At 38.2% G+C, this 14,869-nt stretch overlaps 2 protein-coding genes across 2 annotated transcripts; one reads left to right on the plus strand and one right to left on the minus strand.

Annotated features, from left to right (window-relative positions):
• Positions 1 to 532: 532 nt before the first annotated feature.
• Positions 533 to 5,018, minus strand: LOC140237604 (large ribosomal subunit protein bL32m-like). Its single transcript, XM_072317536.1, has 3 exons — positions 4,913 to 5,018; positions 3,316 to 3,574; positions 533 to 2,869 (listed from the first exon to the last, which is right to left on the minus strand). Exons 1-3 carry the CDS (start codon positions 5,016 to 5,018, stop codon positions 2,650 to 2,652), a joined length of 585 nt encoding a protein of 194 aa, XP_072173637.1. The 3' UTR covers positions 533 to 2,649.
• Positions 5,019 to 6,883: 1,865 nt separating this feature from the next.
• Positions 6,884 to 14,424, plus strand: LOC140237473 (proteasome subunit alpha type-2-like). The gene is made up of 5 exons (XM_072317398.1): positions 6,884 to 7,022; positions 8,433 to 8,642; positions 9,536 to 9,658; positions 10,164 to 10,383; positions 12,108 to 14,424. The coding sequence occupies exons 1-5, from the start codon at positions 6,985 to 6,987 to the stop codon at positions 12,222 to 12,224; spliced, it is 708 nt and encodes a 235-aa protein (XP_072173499.1). The 5' UTR covers positions 6,884 to 6,984; the 3' UTR covers positions 12,225 to 14,424.
• The last annotated feature ends 445 nt before the right edge of the window (positions 14,425 to 14,869 follow it).

Raw genomic sequence — 14,869 nt, forward strand, 5'->3', positions numbered from 1 at the left:
GTCCCGAGGACTTCGTTATAACGAGAGTCCACTGTATACGTACATGTACTGCAAAAAAAAATTATTTTCCTGGCAAACTGCGTCCGCCAGACTAGTTTCTTGGTACGTTGTAGAGACTTTCGATATACATGTACTGTATTGCAGGCAAATTCCAAACGGTTGAAGATGAATTTTGAGCCCTTCGGAGAACCGTGTTTTGTCTTTAAAGGGAAAATCTGACTCCATCAATCATGTTCAAGATGACTTCACAAAAGAGAGTTAAAATCAAGCAAACATAACAAAGAAAACTGAATTGACACTGGATTAAAAGAGGGTTACGGAATTTGAATGTTTTACATGTTTTCATTACCAGAAATCAGTCGTCAAAGCTGCAATGATAAAGAAATGATTTTGTTTGTTTGTTTTTACAAGGGGAGGTTTTTTTTTGCTAATTTATTGACAAAAATTGTACTCGATTCTGTCTTTTACAGGTTTTATCAATATTATGGGTTGTTGCAAAAAAAGTAGCAATCAATCAATTGCAAATCCCCCAAATCAATAGCAAGTCTTGCAATTGCATGATTGCAAATTTGCAATAAATTGCAAGTTACAATAGATTATGTAGCCAGAAAGATGCCATTACTGTACAGTAATTGCAAATCAATTGCACCTATGCGATTGATTGCAAATAAATTGCAACTATGCGATTGATTGCAAATAATTGCAACTTTGTGATTAATTCGGGGTTTAGACTTTATTTGTTGCTACACAAGTCATGTACATGTATTACGTACTCTCAAAGCCAACACATTCCAGTACTCCATACAAAATTCACATCAACCCCTTAGTACAACTGTAGCAGTAGTGTTTGGAAAAATAGATATCTCTGGCTCGGTTCCCTTGAAAACAAAGTACATTTTATAATCTTATTATTTGATATACTTTTTGTTTTGTTTTTAATTGTCACAGAAAATCTTAAATATTGATGTACATCTTGTTTCCCATCAACCCTTCATAAATCTACGCAAGTGCCAGTAAAACATTTGCAGGAGTATGGTAAGGTGAGTGCTCTCAACCTAGTATGGATGTAAAGAGATCAATGCACATCCAACACATTGTGGTTATTCCCAATTTCTACTGAAAATGTATTACAAGTAATACATGAATTTGCAATACACAATGTGTACATTATTTACTCAAATTTTCACAAGTAGAGACTCGATAAAAAGCATTGAAAAGGGCCTTGTGTATAGAAACACACCAATCACTGAAAGGACTACCAGTTACAGTAGCGCATCAAAGCAGTCGAGTTACGGTCACACTGTGAAATTCATATGAGACATTGAAGCTTAAATATTTATCAGAAAAATGCCAGTAAGCTTTAAAGGTAGGGAATCCCATTTGCATGCCTTAAATGAAGAGTTGTATAAATACAGTGGTACAGTATGTTGAAGAGAGTATCATTTTAGAAACTCCCATAAAGTATTGAAAGTGGAAGGTAACATTTAGTACATTTTTATTGACCGTTAAGATTTTTAATTTAATTTTGGTGTGGCTCATCGTAAATTCCAGTACATTACTAGGCTACCTTTGCAGACCCATGCACTGCATGTGTGTCCATCGTGTACATATTTTTGTGAAGAAAGTTCATCAAAACTTACAAACATTTCTATATACATGTACATTCTTGCCACACAAAATGTTATTACATCAGCTCTTATACTTTTAGATTTGTGTTTATAGATAAAAAAAAAATACAGAAGACTGCAACAAAAAGGCTTAAGTGTGGCTGACACACAGAACTACTGAGTAGTTAAGAGTTTTGTGCATTATTCAAATTGCAGATAACTGTTGACTTCCAAATTTCTAAGCAGTGGCCTAAACAAGTCCCCTGAGGTTCATATTTAATGTTTTGCTGCATTTTGGGAGGTCTGTAAAAGGTATCCCCTACCTTTAAACAGCTAGAAATACTATGTGTAGTACGGTACTGTCTTTGTAAACATGAGAGTGCAAAGTTTTTCATGAGGCAAGACAAATTAGGTACTATAAACTCGTTAGCATAAGAAGGGTCTTGAGGTATAAACTACTGAGAAAGCCCAACCCCTCACATAATGATAATGAAAGGACATTTATATTGCGCAGCTACTATAATAATATACTCTACTGCGCATTACAAAATGACATGCATACAAGAAATTCAAACAGAAAATACACTACTTCAAGAGATGACATGTATGATGTGCAATCAAATATGATAGATTGCAAACGTGATCGACTGCAAAACTGTTGTTTTCTGCACATGATTACCTGCACATATACTTGTACATACATACACTTGCATGTGGTCATATTATAAGACATAATGCTGAAGGGCCTTCTGAAACATTTATGTCAGCAGAGCTTACGAATGTGTATGTACGGTGACTTTTACATGCTGTCACAATTACATGTAATGGATCTAAAAAAAAAAAAAAAAATTGCAAAACAAGTTCACAGCCTGCAGAGCTCTTATGGCTGACAAACTCGTGCTTATGAAGAACAGAGTGTGTAAAACACATTTTCAGTTATGCACCCATGCCAGATTGCAAATGTCTCTTGTTCTTGCAACAGCTGACTGAGGAATATTCAGAGTTCAGTTTCAAAGTGGACAGTCCACATGGAAGAGCGACACTACCATCTTGTCCCATCATCCACAAGGTCTCGGCTGAACCACAACGGTCGCTTCCTCTTGACCTCCACAGGGCGCTTGTTGGCATCGAGTTCGCCGGGCGTTTCCCCCTCATAGAGCACCAGGTTTTCTCTGTCAGGAATGACGCCCTCTCTGTCCAACTCCTCAAACATAGTGTCCTGGATCTGTTTGGTTTCTTCCCTGATCTGCACTAGGCAATGTCTGGCAAAGGAGCAATACACAACAAATTATCAAATACACATGTACCATACTTATTCAACCTTGTTTACAGCTAAAGATCAACCACATTCAAGTTGGCTTTGATAGATAAAGAAAGAAAGCAAACAGACAAAATAATATCAACTGATTGATAAATTGCCCTACACTGACATAAATAAGCACTGAATTGACCAGTGTTTTAGTGGCAGCCATGACAAAGAAAATCATGGGCATACATACTCGAACAGGATTCAAACCTATGACCTCCTGATCACCGAACAGGCGTCCTGTCCACTAGACTGCCGAGCTTCAACCGAGAGCCAGTGCTTTCTAATCCTTAAAGCATGCAAGGAGATTAATGCTCTGAATAGGCGAGACCTGCACTATAAATTCATTATGCAGTGTATTCTATACAATTAGAAGGAAGCATCATTCTCCTGCTTTCTTACCCGCACACATAACCCACTTGTCTCAGGTTGCCGCAGACTTCGCAAGGTACCAGTGAGTCATTGTACTGTACTCGCTTTTCCACTGCTCTCCTCCTTGTTCTGTTCCGCTGGATGCTGCGTCTGTGCTTTGGGACAGCCCAGAGGAAGCCATCAAATAATTCTCTCAGGCTGCTACCTGTCCCAGCATCATCCTCGTCACCTTGACGACAGCTGGATTCTGGCTCTAAACATCTCATCCCTGGGACGGCAATAGCAGGCTCTGATTTGTAAGAAAGGAGAAATACGAATGGACATGATCACATACTAGTAATGAATATGAATATATCGTGTTGGGCCAGTGCCCCTTATCATCTTTTTATTTATTTATTTTTTTTTTTTGGGGGGGGGGGGGAGGAGAGGGGGAGGTATCCTCAAAAACGCAAAAGAAAAGCAAAATTTCCTTATGTGCCGCTACAGTGTCTCCATGTACAAGGGTTGAATGCAAGTGCCGAGTCCCCAGTATTCGGTCACCAACGGGCGCCGCAACGTCCCCGATGCAATTGTGCGCCAACAAGGTAGCACGCGCACGCGTTTTTCAGCTGCCTTGAACACACATTGACTTTGAACGCGCATATCGCCTGACCGAATACTGGTGGCGGTGACCGTATACTGGGGAATTTTCAAGGTGATATAGTGTATCTACACGTATTTTGCGATTTTGTGAAATTCTGTGTGATATTTAACAAAATGAAAATTGAGATTAAAGAAATTTGATATATTTCACATACATTGCAGTAGATATGATGTATGTATGTATTATTTTAGTTTGAAAAATATTGCAAAAAAGCTTAAGTGACCGAATACTGGGGATGTTACCCTATACAATGCAAGCTCAAGATGAAAACTCACTTTGCTCACAGTTGGTATTTTCTGCATACTGTTTAAAGGTCCAGTTTACCTTTGGGAGCAGTGATTTCAAAAATGTTCAAGATATCACATTTGATGCATATGTTTAGGTCTGTTGTATCATAAAACATCCTACCATATGAAATATTTGCAATAAAACCTAAAATATAAGGAAATATCAGGGTTTTTCTCAATAAACCGTAACTGTATACGGTTTAGTCTGGAAACATTTTTATTATAACTATTGTTCACATTTCGTGTATTTAACAACACTTAACATCGATTATACGGATTCAAATTTTGACAGTGGTTGTTTCTATCCCTAACTCACATTTTAGAACTATTTTAAAGCACTAATGCTTTCATCTGCAAATGGTAAATTATGCCTTTAATATTTGTTACCATTGCATTTGCAAGTCCTCTCCAATAAAATTTTAACTTACCCTTATTAGCAATGATAACAAATAGCTCAACGCTAGCAACATGATGACAATTGACAACTGACAAATGACATTCAAGGCTATTTGAAGCAAAGGGCAAAGACAAGAGCGCTCTTACACGCTAGACAATACACAAATGTTAGCATGTGGGACTATTAACAAGTGATTAACTTTCGACGGCAAGTTGAACACAGAGGCAAGCAAACTAGCTAGACATACAACATTGAAGATCAACTCATCTACAGAGTTTCATCACTTTCCGTTAAACTTACCAAGTCTGATCATATTCTTTTCGATAATGTCTCCCACTGTGGCGTTAAATCTATTAAAGATAACCCTCAAGGTTGAGCTCACGTTTCTCAGCATGTTGGTCGCCATTTTGAAATGAGAGAGACCGAGAGAGAGACACAAAATACATGTACAGTATTGTACTACAGTAAGAGACAGGGAGGAACCTATTCAATTTCGTCCTATGGACGGTGCGCCACAAGTGCTTGTGCAATATCGCTTTTGAATATCAACATCTATATTCCTCTTTTTCATCCTTGTGAGATGAAGCTAAAAATCCAAGATTTCTTTGTTTTAGTCTCTTTTAGGGGAGGGGAGGGGATAAGACAGGCTGTATAGAAACCGAATGGCAACATTGTTGCTCTTTTTTCCCCCTCATCGTTCTTCAAAACAACTCTCATCTCAGCATTTACTCCAAGATACCCTTAGAGCTCATACACACTCTCGGACTTTTCAAACTGAAAGCTTTTCGGTAAAAACAGCAATAAAACAGTGACAAATGGGCATGATTACCCTCTGAACAAGTTTTTTTATTTATCTGTTCATCTATCTGTATGGCCATCAAATTCAAAGAGTGAAAGAAAAAATTAGTGTTCAACTTCAACCGATGTGAAATCGTGATATAAAATAGAGATTAAAGAACATCCAAGCATTTCAGCTGAGCTAATGAGGTGTCTTAGCTCACTGACCATTTTTTTTTGATGCCCTCCTTACCAGTCAATGCGTTGTTTTAGTAAAATGTACTGTCACGGCGCATGCAATGGCCGCTGCACTGTCCGAATGTAACTTTGCAATTCAGTGACTGCTCTAGTAAAATTGTATACCTAATAAGAAAGGTGCAGTATAGCAACTTTAATAGGAGATATCCAAAATTCGAGGAAATACGGAAGTAGATGTTAATTAAGAGAGACATTCTGACCATTACTACAGAGTTTAGAAGGTTGTGATTACTGTTAATGACACCTTGCAAAAATCTGTCTGCATATATTGCACTCATTGATCACTTGGTTCACATGACCGTGCCGGTTGCATTTTTATTATTATGGCAAAAAAGGGTGTTTTATGCAAAATCTTTAAAAAATACATTCTTATTATATCATCAACTACAAATATCAAACTAGATACTAACATTTGTTGACTACTTATCACATGACATTGCTAAAGATAATACACTTTCATCAAGCATTCAGTTTAATAGTGCGATAGCATACCATGGTGTCAACGGATCGTGTTGTACAGAGGCATATCCAGGAATTCTGTATTAGGGGGGGGGGGTGGCGCAAAAAAAAAAAGAATATTTCTGGTGCCACTTCTGGGTTTGATCAGCTGACAAGCAAAAAAAAAGGGGGGGGGGGGGTCCAGCGCAATTTTCTGGTGTGACTGCGATAAAGAATAAAAGAGGGTGCGGCCTATACTTGGCCCTTTCATTTTCTTTTCTCTTTTTAAATTTCTTTTTTAAAGAAAATTTAAAGGTTGAGCACGCATCCTTCAGGTGCCCCCTCCCCCCGATCCACTGCTTGCATGCAATAAATTACTCTGTAGGTTATCTATCAATCCCAAGGTCCCCAGTTCGCCATGTCATGACGAAATGGTAATTAATTGTTCATGTTGTCCTCAGGCCATGACCACACAATAAAAGATTAAATTGATGTCCGATGCATGACTGTGTTGTATAAAATAAATAATGAATGGTGTTCAAGATTCTGCCTTATCTCATTGAAAAGATTTCAGTTTCACTCACTAATGTGTTGCCTGCTTATCTACTTTCTTTTCTTTTCTTTTTTTTTGAGGGGGGAGGGGGTGTCATTCTAAGATATCCGTGCACCCGCTGCTCTTTTTTCAATGTCAGTATTTGAAAGTTCATTACAGTGTATTTCAATCTTTTAGGGGCGAGTTTCGATGAATACGTGTGGCTCAACAAAGGGGCGAATACAACACTAGTCGACTTATCTGTTCGAGCGTGAGGAGACGACGAGAGGCATTCGGTATTCAATAACGTGAGCTGAAGCCGAGATTATCTGCTCTGCTTTGCAATTTTGTGACTAAAATCACCACAATGACAGAACAGTACAGCTTTTCACTGACAACTTTCAGGTAACTATGTGAATCATTAACACCTTGAAGTATTAATACTAGCATTACATGAGTTTGTTTAGTAATATGAGTATATTTGCACACATAATGTCGGCTAGAATGCTAAGTCATGGGCTCAAGAGCCTTAGTCCCATTTGTTCATCTAGTTGTTGCAATTGTCATTGATTGTGTGGTGATGGATAATAGCAATTCTCACAGCGCAGCGCTGATGTACTTTCGAATCCGTATAGATATCTCAAATTCCGGAGGCCCAAATTACACCAAAATCCCAGGATATACGTAATAGCTTATTTTCATCAAGCACTTAAGTAAATTTGAACAAAACTGGTTATATATCGCATATTGCCATCGGGAAGTGTCAATATCATGAATATCGACATTTGGTCACTGACTCTCATGTTGTCACTTGAAACAACTCACTCTTACACTGTTACGTTAGCTCTTCGTGAATGATCACTGCGTGCGTACGCTGCCTGCACAATCTGAAACTGAAGTTAGAGTATTAAATGCAACAAATCTTTGAAGTTGCTAGGAGCAAAATCTCAGTGTTCAAATGATTATGGCAACTTGAATGAAGTTGGATGAGAAATGCAGTTCCTACAGTGCACATTGTAATCCTAGATCGCATTAGACCACACAGACGGACACAGTGACACACAAACATGCATTTCTCAATAACACTAACACAGACTTCTTTCGACGTGCTACAATCCTTGCACACTTATTTTTTAGCTCCTGCGTTGAGTCCCTTTATGGCGTTCTCATATTAATTAGGCAGCTAACTTCAGTTCTAGATAGTGCAGGCAATGTGCGCCACGATACATGTATCTCGCTAAGATTTAGAGTTTGTTTTGAGCGACGACTTGAAAGTTGATGTTGATATTGACGCTTTCTGAAAACGGATTTGGTTTAAATGAACATCTCACATGTGAGTAATTAGAAATCAGCTATTAAGTATATCCTGTAATTTTCCTGCAATTATTTGGTTCAGTGGAATTTGAGATACATTGTTTTTACACCACATGGATATGAAAGTACATTAGTGCCCAATTCTCTAATGCAGTGAATATGTTTTTCTGTGTGTAGCATATATTTTGATACTAAAATGTAATTCATTTTTGACTGGATGTAGCTTAACAGGTAATCAGAGTGATTTTTTATTTTCAATTCATAGGCTTATAAGGTCTACTCAGCTCAGGTTCTAAACTTTCTTTTTCTGGATTGTAAATCAATGTAGGTTTCATTGACATTAGCGATTGCTTACAGTGTACATGTGTATATGTAGCCATAGGAAATCTTATGCACACATACATGTATTGTCAGATTATTAGTTAAAGGTATGGTTCATCGCATCTTTCACTTAAGTTGTGCGAAACCTGCATTATTTAATGGGATGTGTTGACATTTCAGTCCATCAGGTAAACTTGTCCAGATTGAGTATGCCTTGAATGCTGTTGCTGCTGGAGCTCCGTCAGTGGGCATCAAGGCATCCAATGGAGTTGTCATAGCAACTGAGAAGAAGCAGAAATCTGTCCTGTACGAGGAGCAGAGCGTCCACAAAGTAGAAGTCATCACAAAGAATATTGGCATGGTGTATAGTGGCATGGGGCCAGACTACAGGTACAACCATTCTCACATACTGTACAGTATACACTGTATTTCATTGTCCAGTGCCATTTATTTTCCAATCCTGGTATGAGGTGTGCCACATTGCATGATTTCTCTCCACATTCAGTTTACCATCCTGTAGTTACTAAATTATAAGATTCTAAATTCTTTTTCCTGGAAGAAAAATGAAGCACTTTCCTTCTTTGTTGTGTTTGTTTGTTTGTTTGTTTGTTTGGTGTGTTGTTGTTTTTTTTTTTAGAGTTGGGCTGTTGAAAGGGTAGCTTTGATAGTATACACATCTGATGCTGATGCCTTCTACCCCAGTAACTGTTACCTAGTTGAGAAGAATGAAATATTGTTCAAGTTTTACTGATATTGTCATCTACTCAATGCCCAAAGGGAGTGTGTGTGGCATTTTACCCATTTTTTTTGCAATGTCAAACAAAATCTGTAGTTTGTTTCTTCTTTTTCTGAGTGTTAGCAATTCCTCAGGCAAAGACAGTGTGTGAAAGGTTTCAAGTTTTGGTTTGTACGTGATCAGGTTTTTAATGTTTTCAGTTCACCCTGAGAATTTGAATTGCATCTTTGTGTATTGGAGCTATGATTAAAGCATGCTAACTCTGTATTCTGGTTTTATCTGGTTAAGACCAAAGAAAAAGAAAAGAAAAGAAGGAATAATCAAATAATGTCCTTTGAAGTTGTCTGCAAAGGAATCGAGTAAAATTGATTTACGCCACACGATATACTGACCTTCTGTAGTTAACCACTGGGAACGATAACATATTTGTGAGAGAATATTTACTTCACCAAAGGTAATGCCTAAAGAGTAAACCTCATAGATAGATGTGCACCTGTAATGTACTTGTATGTTAATACTCCGTTAATTTGTGGACTTTGATTGACAGACTGATGGTGAAGCAAGCAAGGAAACTGGCCCAGAGCTACTTCCGCATGTACCAGGAACAGATTCCCACATCTCAGCTGGTCCAGAGGGTGGCATCTGTTATGCAAGAGTACACACAGAAAGGGTGAGTTACTACTTTCAAGCCCACGTAGAGTAAGAAATCATGGTTTGGTGATACTATTGATATATGTCTGCTGAATACCACAATCTCTTGCAAAACAAATGTCTGCTGCCTGTGTGATAAAGGCTGTGCCTTTATCATGACCGTGCATGGATGTTGTATCTGAACAATTTTGATCAAAGAATTTTACTGATGCATAGCTCTGTAAGGTGAATGAATGCGCACACACACACAATCAGGTTGACAGCTATGTAAGAGCTTAGGTGTTGTTTTGTTAGTTATCAAATTGAAGAGTCTGTGAAACTTATTTGATAGATGACTACTGTATATGCTTTTATTTCATAAGGATTTTATTTTCGCAAGTTTTGCGAGTCAAGAAGTACTTGTGAATTTAACAATGCATGCAAATGTTAACTCTGATCTTGTATACCTAATGCCTCGGCCTAGTCCAAAACAACACATTGTCCCCAAAATCATGTGTGTACCTGCCCCTTCAAACCCCTTGCAGTGGTGTAAGGCCCTTCGGAGTGTCCCTGTTGGTAGCCGGATGGGATGAGGATGAGGCGCGCCCCTACCTGTTCCAGTGCGACCCATCAGGGGCGTACTTCCCCTGGAAGGCCACGGCTATGGGTAAGAACCACATCAGCGGCAAGACATTCCTGGAGAAGAGGTACAACGGAGATATGGAGCTGGAAGATGCTGTCCACACTGCCATCCTCACGCTCAAGGTAAAAATCCTCTCACAAGTTATATTTGGATTGAATACAATGGTAGTTTTTACAGCTGTGGTAAGTTTTGAAAAGTAAATTGCATCAATTTCTGACGTGGTGCATTTCCATGTACTGTATTCTGGATTGTGTGGATCAGCAATATCTAGAACAGACTTGCACAGATGTGCTGAGCATAATTTTCATGGATGAATGTGTTTTAGGAGGGGGCAGCCTTTCATGATTACTCTGTTTATGATAGGTCAGTTACCACAGTGGCATTGCAGTGATATGTTAAAGGTCCCATTTACCTCTGGGAGCATTGATTTAAAAAATGTTCAAGATATTACCGCGTATATTTGATGCATATGTGTAGGTCTGTTTTATCACAAATCATCCTACCGTATAAAATTTTTGCAATAAAGCCTAAAGTATAAGGAGATATCACTATTTTTCTCAATAAACCATAACTGTACACAGTTTAGCCTGGAAACATTTTTATTATAACCATTGTTCACATTTTGTGTATTTAACAATACTTAACATTGATTATACGGATTCGAATTTTTAAAGTGGTTGTTTCTATCCCTAACTCACATTTTTTAACTATTTTAAAGCACTAATGCTGGGCTTTTGTTTCATCTGCAAATAGTAAATTATGCCTTTAAAGATGTGAAACTTGAAGTCTTCAAGCAGCTGCTGTACACAAGTGGTACAGGAGTCTCTTGTTCTGACAAAGTCCTCATTGGGGGCAGTTTTCTTTCCTTATGTTGAAATTTCATTATAGCTGTACAAACAAAGTGTAGTATAAGGATTATATAGATGATAATTTGGGGACCCAAATTTTACTTCGTTGTATCCAAGATTTTATTATATAACTGTGTGTGTTATAACAGGAGTGCACAAGTATTGAAGTCACAGTCTGTCAAAGAAGATCTGCTTTGTTTTATGTTATACTCAGAGTCATATGCCATAGCATTTATCCAGTCTTTGCTGAAATGATCATGATGAGGTAATACACTTAACTCTTTATGTGCCACGTTCGCACGTCCGACTCAGTCGACGGCGTGCCAACTTCGCATATTCTGCTCAACAAACAAAGCCGCCAAGACCGATCGATAAACCGCTAATTACTGCTAATCCCGCGGCACAATGAAAGCGTTTCTCGTGCTTTTGTTCCTCTCATATACGGCTTGCATTCTATGTGGTGAACGACTATCAAGCGATGTTCCCAACTAGATTTACTCGTACATTCTATGTTTCTGTCACGGTTTAATGTGCAAAAGTCATGCCTTTATAGTAATGTAGCAACTGGTCATTAAAAGAAAAAAATGAAAATAGAGTCGGCATACAATTTATATCGAAACAAAGCCTGGCGTTCCTCTTTAACTTTGCCTGCTATTTCGCCCATCTTAACAGAAATTTGTAGAAGTTATACAAATTGGAAAAACAGAATTCTTTCTCAAAGCATGACTACCTTCGTGTCTCAGAATAACGTGGCACACAGGGGGTTTCCACCATGGCACATAAAGAGTTAAATGGCATATGCCACATGTTTCTATACAAAAAGACAACCCCCCCCCCCCCCCCAACAACAGCAATATTGCATACAATGTATGTCCTGTTATGATTTTATACATGTAGTGGAATGAACACTTTTCTCTCATACAAAAGTGAGTTTTCTCGTAGAGTTTGAATGCAGTCTTACATCCAGTGATGATTATTTTCATCCCTTTTTACTGCAGGAGAGCTTTGAGGGCCAGATGAATGAGGACAACATTGAGATAGGGATTTGCAACGAGTCTGGATTCAGGAGACTACTGCCCTCGGAGGTCAAGGACTACCTCGCGTCGATAGCATGATTCCTACCACATGTGGTCCCGTCTACTCATCTTTATTCTCTCATACTCTCTTTGTACATTTCCCAACGTGATGTAAGAATGTAAAATATTAGTGGATTGTTGAGTAACTAGTAGAATTGATGCGTGTGTCTGACATATGCTGTAGTTTGTTTGTTTGACCTCTCGGCAAAGGACCAGCATGGAGGTTTGAATGTGGAATGTCCACATATTGTGCTTTACCATAGCAAGTGAATGGTAATGGATAAGACTTTGGTGAAATAGCAGTCTGTTTTTGTTTTCTGTCTGCTTGCTTCTAATAGCAGAAAAACATGGATATGTTTTGGGGAGAAGGTCGATCGACGGTGACTGTACTCAAGATGATTACGTGTCCGGAATGGGTCAAAATGTCACCAGATTCTAATGATCTATGTGAGGCTCTCAGATTAAAGGGATCGTATAGTTTTGGTTGAGACCTAATTTCCGGTTTCTAACATTTCTTGGTGAGAAAATGACAAACCTCTTATGAAATATGAAAGAGCATGTAATTCTATGAGGAATTCAACGTTTATTTGATGAAAATTGGTTTTGAAATGGCTGAGATATCAAAAAAAAGAGCGATCATAATAAAGTGTGGGACCCATACTTTATTACGATCGCTTTGTTTTAACTTTTTTTTTTGGATGTTTCAGTCATTCCAAACCCGATTTTCGTCAAATAAACTTTGAATTGCTCTTAAAATAGTATGCTCTGTACTATATCATAAGCGTTTTCTTGGTATCTTGCAAAAAGTTCAAAGCCCAATTCTCATCTCCACCAATACTGTGCCATCCCTTTAAGCTATTCTTACAAACAGCACATGAAGGAAGTACATGTACAATACATGTACTGGGGAGTCTCGTAATAACGAGGACCTAAAAACCATGACAATTACCTTTTCTTATCAGGTTTCTCACTATTTCAGGTACAAAATGGGAAATATAAGAGTTGGGACATACAAAATCACCTTGTTATAAGAGGGTTTTTGTTATAAAACCAACCTCTTTATTACAAGGTTCCACTGTATATACATGTATACAAATACATGTTTGTGAAACTATTCATACCCTGAATCCCAACTCAAATAATCTAACACCTATAGCCCATTCGTTGTGTGTTTAAAGTAAAGGTGATACAGCTTATTGTAAAAGTCCAACAGAGTGCAAACATTTACATCTCTGGTTGATTCATAACCTATAAAGAGCCATGCACATGTTTGTTACCTCATATTGGCAAGGTATGTACTTGAGAACATTCAGATCCTCATGTTTTTCGAAGGGAAATTTCCCACCTCGATAACGGCAGTTGTACTGCCAAGCCAAGCATGCAAAACTGAAAAACAAAACAGCAAAAGAAGTCTATTAAAAAGGAACATCACAGGCTAGCCCCCCCCCCCCAAAAAAAAAAAAAAAAAAAGATAGGTTGTCTGTGGAATGAGTAAATGTATTTCATTCTGAAGTCTGAAATTCTAAAAGAATGTTTGGCTTCAAACCATTATTTTGGATTGCAGACTTGGTAAACCCTCCACCTAGACCTGTAACTGCTCACTGCACACCAAGTGGGTTTAACTGATCCGTACAGGTACTTTCTATGGTCACATGTGGTCCAGTAGGAATTTGACCATAAAAATCAGAGCCTCTCCACTGAGGTGATGACTGCACGAGATTTGCTGCCAAACTCTCGCCTGATAACCACAACCCACTGTTAACAATTTGTGCAAAGCGCCACATTGCGGTGAACATTGCAGTGAACTGAACCGCTTTCAATTTACATTTCGTGCTTGAACCACTACCCCATGCGGTTGTGCGATGTACATGTTACTTATCAACGTACAAGCACTGGCCAAGAACTTAGATCCCAGTCTCTGTTTTTGTATCCTCTGCCTTTCAGCCAGAAAAGCGAGTGTGAAGAGTGCGTGTCATGAAACTTTGACATACACTTTTCATGAACTTTGAGGCAAATGATCATCATGACAGAGCATGTACATCAAGTTGCTTTAACTTATACTTGTATTCTAGAGAGGAATATCTAATTCGGAGGAGAGATTACGCATACCAAATGGGTTGTAAGGAGAGCATCTTCTCTCCAGGTAATGTTTATTGCTGTTCTTTTGTAATTTGTTGATGAAAGAAACACTTGTCAGAGTCAATAAAAAACTGTGGACATTTCACTTTTCATATGAAAATGAGTCACTTGTACCATTTGTTATTTTGTCTTTACAAAATGTAACCTAAAATGTAATGATGAAAACCAGTCAGTCCCGAGTCACTGTTGCTACTTAACATGTTAACTTCTCTCCAGGACATTAGTACGTACACTGTATGAAATGGTCAATTAGCTCTAACGAATCAGGCTACATTAATTGACAGACCATCTGTCTTCGAGACGAGAGGATTGATGACCACAGGGACTTTCATTTTGTGTACAAAGCATGCAATAAAACTAGATGAGCATGCAATACGATAAAATACATTTGTAGTGCTTTTGATGCAGCTGTGTAGTCATTTTATCCATTTGAAAATCACTCTAAAGAAGCTGTGCTGTGATTAAAGAAATATGTACAGGGAACCTAGTTGCGATGAGCTACTTTGGACCACTCAAATCTTCTCGCTGCCAGGTATCATGTATCA

Source organism: Diadema setosum, chromosome 14 (assembly GCF_964275005.1).
Source record: "Diadema setosum chromosome 14, eeDiaSeto1, whole genome shotgun sequence".
Classification (NCBI taxonomy): domain Eukaryota; kingdom Metazoa; phylum Echinodermata; class Echinoidea; order Diadematoida; family Diadematidae; genus Diadema; species Diadema setosum.

Excerpts from the sequence above, each read along its gene's own strand:
- LOC140237604 (XM_072317536.1), bottom strand. The coding sequence starts at position 5,018 with ATGGCGACCAACATGCTGAGAAACGTGAGCTCAACCTTGAGGGTTATC. Across the intron at positions 3,575-4,912 it reads AAAGAATATGATCAGACTTG|AGCCTGCTATTGCCGTCCCA; the intron begins GTAAGTTTAACG and ends CTTACAAATCAG. Across the intron at positions 2,870-3,315 it reads CAAGTGGGTTATGTGTGCGG|ACATTGCCTAGTGCAGATCA; the intron begins GTAAGAAAGCAG and ends CTCCTTTGCCAG.
- LOC140237473 (XM_072317398.1), top strand. The coding sequence starts at position 6,985 with ATGACAGAACAGTACAGCTTTTCACTGACAACTTTCAG. Across the intron at positions 7,023-8,432 it reads TTTTCACTGACAACTTTCAG|TCCATCAGGTAAACTTGTCC; the intron begins GTAACTATGTGA and ends TTGACATTTCAG. Across the intron at positions 8,643-9,535 it reads GGCATGGGGCCAGACTACAG|ACTGATGGTGAAGCAAGCAA; the intron begins GTACAACCATTC and ends TTTGATTGACAG.